Below are 13,753 nucleotides of genomic sequence, written 5' to 3'. Positions count from 1 at the left end.
TGCTAGTAAAGTTTTCAACATTTACTAAACAGGATGTGGACACCTTTAACCCCTTAAGGACGCAGCCATTTTGTAGCTTAAAGAGGACCTGTCACCTAAATTTTCGGCACTAGGAGCTGCTTACTAAAGTAAGCAGCTCCTAGTGCTTGATCAAACGCCGCAGTGTTAGAGTGATAGAGTGATTTATTTTGATGTCACGCAGCTTACAAATTGGATATCGATTTTATGTATTTCATTTATCTTGGGGATAAATACTGTTTTGAATGAAATTTTACATATTTAACATAAAAACCCTATATAATTAACCCATTTTCAAATCTGCACCCCTTAAAATCTCCATAGTAATTACGTTAAATCAAAAGGCAGGTGGAATTTGTTGGTTTTACTATCATCAAGCCCTAAAATATACACATTAAAATTGTCATGCAATTCCTCCAGAGTACAGGGACCCCCCACATGTGGCTGTTACTTGTTTTATGGGTGCACAGCGAGGCACAGAAGGGAAGGAGTGTCCTGCAGCTGCCAGGATTTTAGTTTTCTCATTGGCTCCTTTTGTAGGTGTTAAAATTTTAGCTTTTTCGTTGTTGGAACCATGTGACAGCATTGTTTTGCGGGATGAGATGCTTTTTCGAATGTTACCATTTTGGGGCTGGTATCTCCTATTGTTGAAAATTTAGGAACTTTTTGGTATTCACCTTATAGCCCAATAATCATGTTATCTTTATTCTATGGGTCAGTGCAATTACGGGGATACCATACATGAATATTTTTTCTTGCATTTTACTAAATTTGCCAAATAAAACCGTAATGTGGGGAAAAATCTATCATGTTTGCATCGCCGTCTTCCAAGTGGCATAACATTTTTATTTTTCTGGCTATGGAGCTTGTTTGTTGCAGGACATGTTGTGCTTTTTAACAGTATCATTCTGGAGTACATATGTTTTTTACTTTTTATTGAATTTTTTGTGGGATTAAATTGGTAAAAATCATAATATTTGGCAGGTTTTTAACAGGTTTTTTTTAGCAGCGTTCATCGAGTGGGTTCAATAATTATTTACTTTTTATACCATATATACTCAAGTATAAGCCAACCCAAGTATAAGCCGAGGCCCCTAATTTTACCACAAAAACCTGGGAAAACCTATTGACTCGAGTATAAGCCGAGGGTGGGAAATGCATTGGTCACAGTCTCCCCAGTATATAGCCTGCCGGACCATGCCCCATAGTATATAGTAAGCACCTGCCCCCCAGTATAAAGCCTGCCAGCCCATATCCCCCAGTATATAGCAAGCCCCTGCCCCAGTATATAGCCAGCACCTGCCCCCCAGTATAAAGCCTGCCAGCCCATATCCCCCAGTATATAGCAAGCCCCCTGCCCCAGTATATAGCCAGCAGCGGGGGAAGCCAGAAAGGTGAGTTTTGATATATATTTTTTACTCGAGTATAAGCCGAGTTTGGGTTATCAGCACATTTTTTTTGTGCTGAAAAACTAGGCTTATACTCGAGTATATATGGTAATTATAATTATATCGAATGACAATTACACTTTAAAGGTATTAGAAGATTAATGACAGCATGGGAGATGGGACAGACGCTCTCCAGCTGACCAGGAAACTAACCGGAGCAGAATTTTGTGATGACCTCTTCTGCAGGACATTACAGATGGGGATCAAAAATCTGCTATTATTTAGATGTTTTGCAGCAGCTGAAGTATGTATCACAGGGGTTTGCAACAGCCAAGGTGTGTATTACAATGTTAAGGCAAATTAAACTTCAAATTACAGATATTAATGATAACTACAGCCTTTGCTCAAAAAACATGACTTTATTACGTTACAATCTGTGAGGTATAATATGACAGTGGCTATAAAATGTATAAAGTACTACATATACTACATAGATAAGACAATTACTCTATTACAACTAGAATTGATTGATAGATAGAAAGAGAGACAGATAATTTAGGAGCAGTTCCATAGTAGCAGAAATCTCCAATATCTTCTGTAACCCAGTATGGCCAAAATCGTTGTAGCCTTAAAGGCAACCAACAAGCCTGATATCAGGATTTAGGCCAGTCTGTTCTTCTTATCTACAAAAAAAAAAGTAAAATACCATAAAATTACCATAAAAGGATGAATCACGATAGGCCTGCAGTGAATGGATAACATGATATCTAAATGCAGTATCTAACCACCCTGTATTATTCCTCCATATGCTTTGGTTTCTCAGTCACATGTGGGGTCTCAATCAACTTTCAGCCTGTTGATACAGCCCCCAGAGGATGGCCGCTGTGTGGGCATATATTCCGACTCTAAGAGCTGCGAGCTCAGAAGTCGAGGGTGAAAGCCAGTCAGCAGGTTACTTACAGGATCCCAGGGCCCATTACAGTCCATAGGAAGGATAAGGAAGCAAACTACTACTGAAATAAAAATGAGGGTCATCTATTTTTTTAGGAATTTGTGAATGTGTACGAGGTAATATTTGACTTTAGCTGTACAGTGGTGGGTCCCAAGACCAAATGTTACTGGTGGGCCCTATGCATCCTGGTATGACTATACACTATAATGCTCCAGTCCATGCAGGGCTAGCGTCAGGGGGCGGCAAACTAGGCATTTGCCCAGGGCCCCCTTATCCTAAAGGGTCTCCCTGCATGTAGATTTTTGTGTGCAGAGGATGTATTGCTCCTTAAATACCACTTGGTTGTATGCCAGGGGGTAGATGGTTATCATTTATTTCCTGTCTATATATCCATCATCTATCTATCTATCTATCTATCTATCTCATATCTATCTATCTATCTATCTATCTATCTCATATCTATCTATCTATCTCATATCTATCTATCTATCTATCTATCTCATATCTATCTATCTATCTATCTATCTATCTATCTATCTATCTATCTCATATCTATCTATCTATCTATCTATCTATCTATCTATCTATCTATCTATCTCATATCTATCTATCTCATATCTATCTATCTATCTATCTATCTATCTCATATCTATCTATCTATCTATCTATCTATCTCATATCTATCTATCTATCTATCTCATATCTATCTATCTCATATCTATCTATCTCATATCTATCTATCTCATATCTATCTATCTATCTATCTATCTATCTATCTATCTATCTATCTATCTATCTATCTATCTATCCTATATCTATCTATCTATCTATCCTATATCTATCTATCTATCTCAGATCTATCTATCTATCTATCTATCTATCTATCTATCTATTATCTATCTATCTATCTCAGATCTATCTATCTATCTATCTATCTATCTATCTATCTATCTATCTATCTATCTATCTATCTATCTTCTATTTACCTATCTATTATCTATCCATCTATCAATTGATCTTTTATCTTTCTTCTACTCTATCTATCTATTTTCTGTCATCTATCAAGCTATCTATATATAATCTACTTTATATTTATGCATTTTTGAAAAAAATTATATATCCCCCAAGCTGACCCAATTCCCATCTATTAAACATTATGGTATCATGATACATACTAGAACTATACCCAAAGGGTCCCAGTGATAAAGTGTTGGTGTCTAGTTGTTCCATAGAAGCCTGGACATCACGTCTTAGTCTTGGGGAGATACAGCCTTTGGTGCAGCGATTCGGGGAGGTGGCATTGTGACAGATGACGACATTAGCGGCCAGGTAAATATCTTGGGATTGATCAAACTTAAACAAGTGAAAAGTGAATCGCTGCAGGCGGGGGTCATCCACCTGGTGGACCTGTAAGGTAGAGTCTTGACGGCACCTGAGAACAGAAGAAAGTTATTTCTATTAGATTTCTCATGTTAAAGGAAATCTACCACCAAAATCTAGCATCATAAACTTGGGGCACTTACTGATAGATCCAAGCACTGTGATTGTGGGAAGCTTCTTATATTCATTATCCCTGGTCTCTTTCCTATAAAAATAACTATTATATTTATGCAAATGAGCCATAAGGGCTCTCTCCGTTCCCTCTGCTCACTTGGCACTCCCCCCTCCCTCTGCCTGATGTTACAACAAGAAGATTACTACAGTCACGGTGCCTGGATCTATGAGTTTATAAGTGTTCATGGATTATCATGATGGATTTTGATGGTAGATTTCCCTTAAAGTGTCAATATTGTGTAAGGATGTGCTCAGAACAACCATCAAATCTCTTTTATGGAACTCTAATTTCTCACCCATTTTGGATGACTGTATATTTCTTTGTTGTGTTCTCTGGTGCGGGGGAGGCGGTGAGGGTCTCTGTGAGGATCTGCAGTCCCTTTTCTTCTGACACAACCTTAAACTCCACATGTAGACTGCTGTGCAGGTCTAACTCATGAGGATACAGTGTGAGCGGCTCAGTGAAGCTGTCGCTCTGGTAGAGTTGCATTGAGACGTTGTAATAACCCTTACAGATCACATTGTTCACTTTAGGGTTAATGAGCAGCTCCACTGACTTATTACTCTCCATCTCACATCTGACTGGGATCTCAATGCGATGGACGTCTGTGTTGGGGATAGTTCCGTAGATTGTGTTAGCGTAGAAGGTCGTCCCATCCTCAGTCTGAAAGAAGTAAATTGTTTAGCATTGGTGATTCCTACTATAGTCAGCATGTTTTAACGAAGGAGGAGATGAGCGGATTGTACATAGTGTCCTATCTGCAGGGAGCATGTTACAAGAGTAGGAAGAGCTAAACCGATAGCACATAGGTCAGTGATGGCGAACATTTTAGCGGCCGATTGCCCAAACTGCAACCCAAAACTCCCCTTATTTATCGTGAGGTGCCAACCAAAAATTAAAGCAGTGACTTATTGCTCCCTGTTCAACAACTTTCAATCATATTGGCCTCCTGAGGACAGCAACACAGTAGAAAAATGGACCATTTTCATCAGTTTAGATTCTTTCCAGTTTCCCTCTGTACACAGAATCGTTGGGCCAGCAGGAGGTCCTCCAAAAATAATTTGACCCTGTCTAATTCTCTCTCTTCCTACAGTCCCAAGTAGGGAAGTCAGTATCAAAATATGACTGAAAGCAGCATCTTTTAAGTTGCTTGGAACTGCAGGAAGATTCTTTGAGTCCTGTCTGGTGTGCTGGGGTGATGGCCGGGTGCCCACAAAAAGGGCTTTGAGTGCCGCCTCTGGCACCCGTGCCATAGGTTTGTAACAAGGGGCTGCAGTGTGGATCTTTGTCCAGTAGATGGCACCAGGGTACAGAAGAGGAGATTCTGCAAGGAGCAGGAAAAGGAAGTGATTCAGTGTGAGAGGTCAGAGGAGCTGATAAGAGGCAGAAGTGTTGCTGTGCCTGTGTGCTCCTGGCTAAGATATAAGCCCCTACTTGGTACTAAGGAGAGAAAGTACTGTGCCCAGAACTCTGGTGGTGAGCACCAGAAAAGGACAGTCTGCAGGTGAGGTCTTAGGACAGCGTGGACGGAGAGGGAGTCTCCCGTACCGCAGGCGTGCGGCTGAAGAAAGACCCCCATTCCTGCAGTGAGGCTAAAGGAAATCCGTCTGCATTATTATCTGCATTATAAAGACATTTTCTGTATTTATTACTAGTTCAGTAAATTTTATTGTTATATTCAGCACGTTGTCTGTCGTCTCCCCTGCAACATTACAGGTTAGCCACCACTGACATAGGTACTATAAGTAGGCAAAATGATTTAGAGCAGGGGGAGCTGAGTAGATTGTATATAGTGTCCTATCTGCAGGCAGCATGTGCAGAGCAAGAGGAGCTGAGCAGATTGTACATAGTGTCCTATCTGCAGGCAGCATGTACAGAGCAAGAAAAGCTGAGCAGGTTGTACATAGTGTCCTATCTGCAGGCAGCATGTACAGAGCAAGAGAAGCTGAGCAGATTGTACATAGTGTCCTATCTGCAGGCAGCATGTACAGAGCAAGAGGAGCTGAGCAGATTGTACATAGTGTCCTATCTGCAGGCAGCATGTACAGAGCAAGAGGAGCTGAGCAGATTGTACATAGTGTCCTATCTGCAGGCAGCATGTACAGAGCAAGAGGAGCTGGGCAGATTGTACATAGTGTCCTATCTGCAGGCAGCATGTACAGAGCAAGAGGAGCTGAGCAGATTGTACAATGTGTCCTATCTGCAGGCAGCATGTACAGAGCAAGAGGAGCTGAGCAGATTGTACATAGTGTCCTATCTGCAGGCAGCATGTACAGAGCAAGAGGAGCTGAGCAGATTGTACATAGTGTCCTATCTGCAGGCAGCATGTACAGAGCAAGAAAAGCTGAGCAGGTTGTACATAGTGTCCTATCTGCAGGCAGCATGTACAGAGCAAGAGAAGCTGAGCAGATTGTACATAGTGTCCTATCTGCAGGCAGCATGTACAGAGCAAGAGGAGCTGAGCAGATTGTACATAGTGTCCTATCTGCAGGCAGCATGTACAGAGCAAGAGGAGCTGAGCAGATTGTACATAGTGTCCTATCTGCAGGCAGCATGTACAGAGCAAGAGGAGCTGGGCAGATTGTACATAGTGTCCTATCTGCAGACAGCATGTACAGAGCAAGAGGAGCTGAGCAGATTGTACAAAGTGTCCTATCTGCAGGCAGCATGTACAGAGCAAGAGGAGCTGAGCAGATTGTACATAGTGTCCTATCTGAAGGCAGCATGTTATAGAGCAAGAGGAGCTGAGCAGATTGTACGTAGTGTCCTATCTGCAGGCAGCATGTACAGAGCAAGAGGAGCTGAGCAGATTGTACATAGTGTCCTATCTGCAGGCAGCATGTACAGAGCAAGAGGAGCTGAGCAGATTGTACATAGTGTCCTATCTGCAGGCAGCATGTACAGAGCAAGAGGAGCTGAGCAGATTGTACATAGTGTCCTATCTGCAGGCAGCATATACAGAGCAAGAGGAGCTAAGCAGATTGTACGTAGTGTCCTATCTGCAGGCAGCATGTACAGAGCAAGAGGAGCTGAGCAGATTGTACATAGTGTCCTATCTGCAGGCAGCATATACAGAGCAAGAGGAGCTGAGCAGATTGTACATAGTGTCCTATCTGAAGGCAGCATGTTATAGAGCAAGAGGAGCTGAGCAGATTGTACATAGTGTCCTATCTGCAGGCAGCATGTACAGAGCAAGAGGAGCTGAGCTGATTGTACATAGTGTCCTATCTGCAGGCAGCATGTACAGAGCAAGAGGAGCTGAGCAGATTGTACATAGTGTCCTATCTGCAGGGAGCATATACAGAGCAAGAGGAGCTGAGCAGATTGTACATAGTGTCCTATCTGCAGGCAGCATGTACAGAGCAAGAGGAGCTGAGCAGATTGTACATAGTGTCCTATCTGCAGGCAGCATGTTATAGAGTAAGAGGAGCTAAGCAGATTGTACGTAGTGTCCTATCTGCAGGCAGCATGTACAGAGCAAAAGGAGCTGAGCAGGTTGTATATAGTGTCCTATCTGCAGGCAGCATGTACAGAGCAAGAGGAGCTGAGCAGATTGTACAAAGTGTCCTATCTGCAGGCAGCATGTTATAGAGCAGGAGGAGCTGAGCAAATTGTATATAGGGTCCTATCTGCAGGCAGCATATGATAGAGCAACAGGAGCTTAGCAGATTAACAGGAAATATTCCAAAAATCTTCTTTTTATGTATCACACATCTCCTCCTGCTCTATAAAATGCTGGCCCAGATTTACTAAAGACCTTACGCCTGTTTTCTGTCAGACTTTGCACATTGTTTCATATGCAAACTCCTTGCACGTGTATTTAAGAAGTGTCCAAGACACATTTGTGTCACATGCGACCCTTTTGTGGCATGGCTGCACTATTTTTCATAAATGTGGGACGATGTCTGCAGAATGAAAACTATGAACATCTGCTCAGCTCCTCCTGCTCTTGGTTTAGCACTACCATGCCTTAAATAATTATATCCTAACATAATGAACCACAATAAATGAAAAAAAGTAATATCCTTACCAGGACACTGGATCCACATCTGTTGAATGGTATTTTGATGAGATACTTATCCTTCTCCTTTACTGCTTTGCACTGAGGATCTTTAAGATGAACGTTAAGTACATCTAGGTGGGCTTCAGACAGCAAACTTTTTGGTAGGATATATTCAGCCATATGCGGGAGGCAACGGATCGAACATTCTTCTGCTTATCCAAAAAAAAGTTAAAAATCAGGATGTTAAATCAACAAACTAGGAGAGGAAACCCGTATCTGTGAAAGCCACTTTGCTGCTATGTATTACTCCCCTCCCAAGAGAAAATACCTTGTCGGCAAATATTTACGAGATAGGCCTAATAATCGTACCTGGATTTGGGAACTGCCCCACTGAGTATCCATAAGAAGTATAAGTTCCTGTTCCAAAAGCATAGAATGTGAAGGTTGATGTCTCATGGTATATCTCATGTTTGCCTTCAGTTTTACCCAATTTGACTTCCCAACCTCGAAACCCGTTGAATTCTTTCTTGGTTGTTGAATAAGAACTTAGTGGTGTCCCATCTATGAAGAATCCGGAGACTGAAGATGTATTAGAAACAATGAGGAGGAAGTTGTCATGTGAAGACCGGGTCACAAACCTGTAGTATTGCCTCCCCAGTAATGATGGTGGGACTGTAGTAAGAAAAGGTTCGTAGTAATAACGTAAACTACTTGTGTAAGCATAATTAGTTAGATATGAAACCATAATGGGTTGGGTAGAATTAACTAGCTTGATGGAATTTACTGTGACTTGAACATGAGAGCCTTCTTGAAGATTGTGTGTAGAAGTTCCTGAGGAACTAGTGACGTTCACGATGGTATCGTTACTGGATGCCATGATATTAATGATATCTGAAGTGTGCGCTAAGAAGGGAAACACAGCAAAGAATGTGCCCCAATTCTTCACAGGATGGAGCTGTTCCATTGTGGGGTTCCAGTTGTATCCTGGATTATTGGAATGACCTGTGAACACGGCCACAGGGGCTGAAGATGAGATTTTGGTTCCTGTGAGGTCATAAGAACTTAGAAACTGAATGACTTCTCGTTGCTTGAGAGACAGTGATAAGACCTTTCCCTTACTGTAAGATACTCCTCCATATGTGATCGTCGCTGAGACTGTCACATTCACATGAGCGATGCTCTCAAAGCCATTGGCAATTGAGAATTCTTTTGAAGCTGAGGATGATAAGGATGGAGTGGAAATGTAGTATTCCTGACCCAGGTCTTCTTGTGGTAAACAGGCAGTGGCATCAGCAGTGTTAGAACCATCGTAAAACGCATAAACAGAAATGGCCACATTGGAGGAAATCACAACCACTTTGGAAGTGATGGAGCTCTCAGTGATCATAAATGGGTAGTCCAGGGTCACCCGGGAACTGCTGTCCTTGTCGACTTGAATCGTCTTATTGAAGGATGGCTGTGACGCGGTCACTGTGACCCTAGCCGCTTTATCACAGGTCACAAGATACAGATGCAGCTTTGTTGTGTAAGCTGTTTTCGGATTGTACATGAAAACCATTGCAAATGTTTTCTGTATTTGTCCTGTGCATAAAATAAAAATAGGTAAAATAGTATAGTTATTTCTATCTATCTATCTATCTATCTCCTATCTATCTATCTATCTATCTATCTATCTATCTATCTATCTATCTATCTATCTATCTATCTATCTATCTCATATCTATCTATCTATCTATCTCATATCTATCTACCTCATATCTATCTATCTCATATCTATCTATCTATCTATCTCATATCTATCTATCTATCTCATATCTATCTATCTATCTCATATCTATCTATCTATCTCATATATATATATATCTATCTATCTCATATCTATCTATCTATGTCCAAAAAATAGGCAGCAAAAGAAGTAAAAAATCTAGGGTGAAGTTTTATTCCAATGTGACGTTTCGGACCATTGCAATGGAATAAAACTTCACCCTTGACTTCATTCGGGAGTGCTGCCTATTTTTTGGACTTACTGCCACGGATCCTACGGCTTTGCACCACCACCTTCACTGCGTTGTGCTGCTCTGGACTTTCCTATACATTATCTCTCTATCTATCTATGTATCCATGGACATCTGATAAATTCAGTGACCATTTTTTAACAGAATAAATGGTATGAAATGTTATTAACATCCGTAGCCAATAGATAAATATTTTTATATCAAAACACAAGAAGCAGAAACTATGGGAGGAGTCCTTGTAGCTATATGGTTCAACACCCGTTCTTGGCCACTATGCCTGTTTTTAAGATGGCTCTTACATCTTAACCACAAAGCAGGAACCCAAAAGCTGCCAAACCTTAAATTATGGGAGGGACCATTCCATATTGACTCCAAGGACCCCTAAGCAGAAACATGTCTACTGGAATGCCAGAAACACCTTTGGAGACAATATTGCCCCCCCCCCCCCCGATTACCAGAGCTAGTCATCCAAAATAGGAGCAGAAATGGATATTGGCATTCAGCAAAAGAAGTGTTGGCTTTTATAAAGACATGTGCAGAAAACAATCAACACCCAATATAAGGTACATTTGGTGGTTTATGTGGTGACAGGTTCCCTTTAAATGGATAAATCTCCATTGTACAATACCTGGCTGTAAAAGGCATTTTTCTGTTAATTGAGAGGATGAAGACAGTTTGGCTGCAGAAAAAAAAAAATCATGTCAATTAAATGTTTAATTTTTAAAGGAAAATTTAAATACAATGATGATATAATTAGCCACATGTATGTAATTGAAAGGTATTACAAATAACCCAAAAATAATGATAATTTAAAAATATAGAAATATTCCTAAATAACCGTAAAGAAATAGATTTAGGAGATATGAAATATAAAATTATAGGATGTGTCTAATGTGATAGAGGCGAATTGCCTCTGCATTCTACGATATCTGGGATAAAATATTACAATTGGGCTGGATTACTTCTAAGAGTCAGAAATTTTGGTCAAATTTTGAATTAGTTGGAACATTTCAAAAGGACAAAATAAATTTTTTGTTTTATTGACAAATTAAATATTGATTGTAATTTGATGTCTGTAATCGGTGGAGCCATTTCTTTTTAAAATTTTTATAGAAGTGAAATCTTTTAATTAAGCATTTTGTGCGTTTGATTTATAACATAACTTAATGTTAAAGGGGTTTGCCCATAAAAGAAAATTCTCAAATTTCAATCCCCTAGTAAAGATACTTTTTAACCCCTTACTTTACAACTTTACTCTGTTTTAGCTCCTATAACTCAGTGATGGTCAGTGTAATATTCCAGGGTGTGGACGAGGACTCTCTAAGCAGACACTTCATGATCCCTGTGAGATGTGAGATACAGTGAGCTGACAATGTGATTAGATTATCAGATTCCAGGTTTATATACACTTTTATTTACCTTCTGAACATTGTATTAGTATCTGACACATAGATAGAGAGATGAGACAGATCAGAGATAAGATGAGATGATGAGATCCATGAGATGTTTCATATTACACACAATGACATTCATAGCTCTGCTACAACTCTGCTCTGCCACAACACACTATCAGATCTGATGTGCCTCCCTCTTCTTTCCCCCGGATAAAGAACTTATCTGCCTGTAGCTTGTAGCTCTCCTAACCATGTGATGTGTTGTTTGTCGGCAGGAAGTGTGCATCAGTGTGAGCTCAACCTGGACTGCAAGGGTGTGAAACCAGGGGCAACTAAAATTGTGTGCACCAGGACTAATAGAGACAGGTTGGACTCATATCTATAAAATGCATTTTTATTTGTAAATAACAGTGAATTAGATAATGTGTAATCCTGAGTATATTTAAGAAACTTGTCTTTGTGGGACTATCCCTTTATATACTATTGAAGAGATTTCTAATAGTTAATATTGTGTCTGGTAATTTTTATTGTTAAAAAAAGACCCAAAAGTACTAAAAATATCATAGGTTATGAAAACTAAAGCATTTTGTTAATGCGATTGGGCTTGTTCCAATTCCCATATTTTGGTTTGGAAAGGAATATTTTTTCCAAATGTGGAGTAATTGGCTTACTTACTATGAAATATGATCAATTTTCTATACTCTATGAAATCTCATTTTTGGAGAGAATTACACATATTCGTTAGTTTATTCGAAAAAAAGCATGCAAGTGTTCTACCACAGCTATAATACACTCGGCATGTGATGACATATACGGTATCTATAAATTATCATAGTGACTTCTAAGGAGACACTCACCTGCATTAGAGAAAGTCGGAATCAGACTCCACAGGAGCACAATCTTCACAGTGTGACAATACATCTTGAAGAAATGGATATAACTGCCCAAACTTCTCTAGGAGCTTATATACATTGTCCATACGGTGACTGAATTTCTCCAGAAATCTCTTTCCTCATTTGGCCACAATTTAGCAGGAATATTGACATGACCACTCCTATTATTATTAAAGCCACAGCTATGTAAACTCTGAACACAGTACAATAGTATAATGTATGGAAGTTGCTGTACTGTATGTGACCACTAGGGAGGCTGTAGATTGGATAGTGTCCAATGCTGTATTTTATACACATGTGATACATTGTAGGATGAAAATACTGTGTACAGGAAACTGGTCCAAAAACATTTGTCCAATCCATGTAATGTTTTGTAGAAGGCTGGAATGCAGCCGTCTTCCTTAAGATTCAGCTACAAGTGCGGGATGAAAAGATCTCCCAGTATACGAATGTGGGAAATATATCCCTAGAGTGTTTTGAGAAATGCTCCTCTGTGTCGCACCTTGTTGTTATGCTGCAACTACAGGGACAGGTTGGTCAGTGAAAGGGTTTAGGACCCAGAGACACTCTACAAATGAAGCCACTCTCAATACCTACCGGTATGTGGGGACATAGAGGGGCAAAACACACATCCAGATTCCAATGGAATTTTAAGTATCATGCTATGGAATGATAATCTAATAATTCTCAATTTTTATTTCTGTCCATTGTATTGGAAGGCTAACCTGTTGACTAAGGGAACCGATTCATCTTATGGATTTCTGATTAATGCTCTTAGGATATTTCTTTTATATAAGCTTTCTAGAGAGCAATGTTTGGTCTTTCTTTATTATCATTTTCCTTGGTAAGAAACCGTCAAGGAATGTTAGTTCACCGAAAGCATCATCAAAAATTATATTTCCCTTCCATTTCTGAGGCTCCAAAATAAAATGGGTTTCTATTCATCCCTTAAAGTGGTTGGAAAAACGTAGGTCTATCTGCGTCCCCTTCATGGTCCCCTACATAAGAAACCTTGTGGTTTTTGGGAATTATATGATCCAATATTATGTTATACTCCTAAGTATGATGTTTCTTTGAATATAATGGAGACACTTCCAATGAGATCTTCCCATGGATAGTTTTCTTATGAGTTCTTTAGATAATTTGTTTATCCTATTACCATTGTATTAGCACTACATAATGCTGAAAAACAAAATAGATTTATCAAAGTAGAATGAATCCAATTCATGATTGGTCCAACTGCTGGATGGATCAGCGAATTGTGAACTTATCAGAAAAATAATTTGTCATTAATCTTGTGTATATTTTTTTCATGTAGCTCCTTGAATTCATGATGTGATCAAGGGAATGGTCCAATTTCTATACTCTCATAATAATTCATATTATTTTTTTATGTTATTTTCTTCTTTGATATTATCTGATATCATGAAGTTTTGGCTTTGAAGCCCCCCCTCCCCCGCCCGACAATTTAGGGAGGGTGCGCACCGACTATTGTTGTCCTCAGGGTATATATATATAGTATAGTTAGGAGTTGC

The 13,753-nt window shown here is 39.7% G+C and overlaps 1 protein-coding gene across 1 annotated transcript; it reads right to left on the bottom strand.

The window, feature by feature from the left end:
• Positions 1-1,861: 1,861 nt before the first annotated feature.
• LOC140104299 (IgGFc-binding protein-like) lies at positions 1,862-12,543 on the bottom strand. Its single transcript, XM_072127777.1, has 7 exons — positions 12,183-12,543; positions 10,560-10,610; positions 8,286-9,497; positions 7,944-8,125; positions 4,209-4,576; positions 3,534-3,790; positions 1,862-2,089 (listed from the first exon to the last, which is right to left on the bottom strand). Exons 1-7 carry the CDS (start codon positions 12,244-12,246, stop codon positions 2,067-2,069), a joined length of 2,157 nt encoding a protein of 718 aa, XP_071983878.1. The 5' UTR covers positions 12,247-12,543; the 3' UTR covers positions 1,862-2,066.
• Positions 12,544-13,753: the final 1,210 nt, after the last annotated feature.

This window comes from Engystomops pustulosus, chromosome 10 (assembly GCF_040894005.1).
Source record: "Engystomops pustulosus chromosome 10, aEngPut4.maternal, whole genome shotgun sequence".
In the NCBI taxonomy this organism is placed as follows: domain Eukaryota; kingdom Metazoa; phylum Chordata; class Amphibia; order Anura; family Leptodactylidae; genus Engystomops; species Engystomops pustulosus.
This window is presented reverse-complemented; position numbering and strand designations above follow the sequence as displayed.

Bases quoted from the DNA above. Each gene is read 5' to 3' on its own strand.
- LOC140104299 (XM_072127777.1), bottom strand. From the start codon at position 12,246: ATGTATTGTCACACTGTGAAGATTGTGCTCCTGTGGAGTCTGATTCCG. The intron at 4,577-7,943 runs GTAAGGATATTA...TACTTCTTTCAG, and splicing joins GATGTGGATCCAGTGTCCTG to ACTGAGGATGGGACGACCTT. The intron at 2,090-3,533 runs GTATGTATCATG...TTTTTTTTGTAG, and splicing joins ACCCTTTGGGTATAGTTCTA to ATAAGAAGAACAGACTGGCC.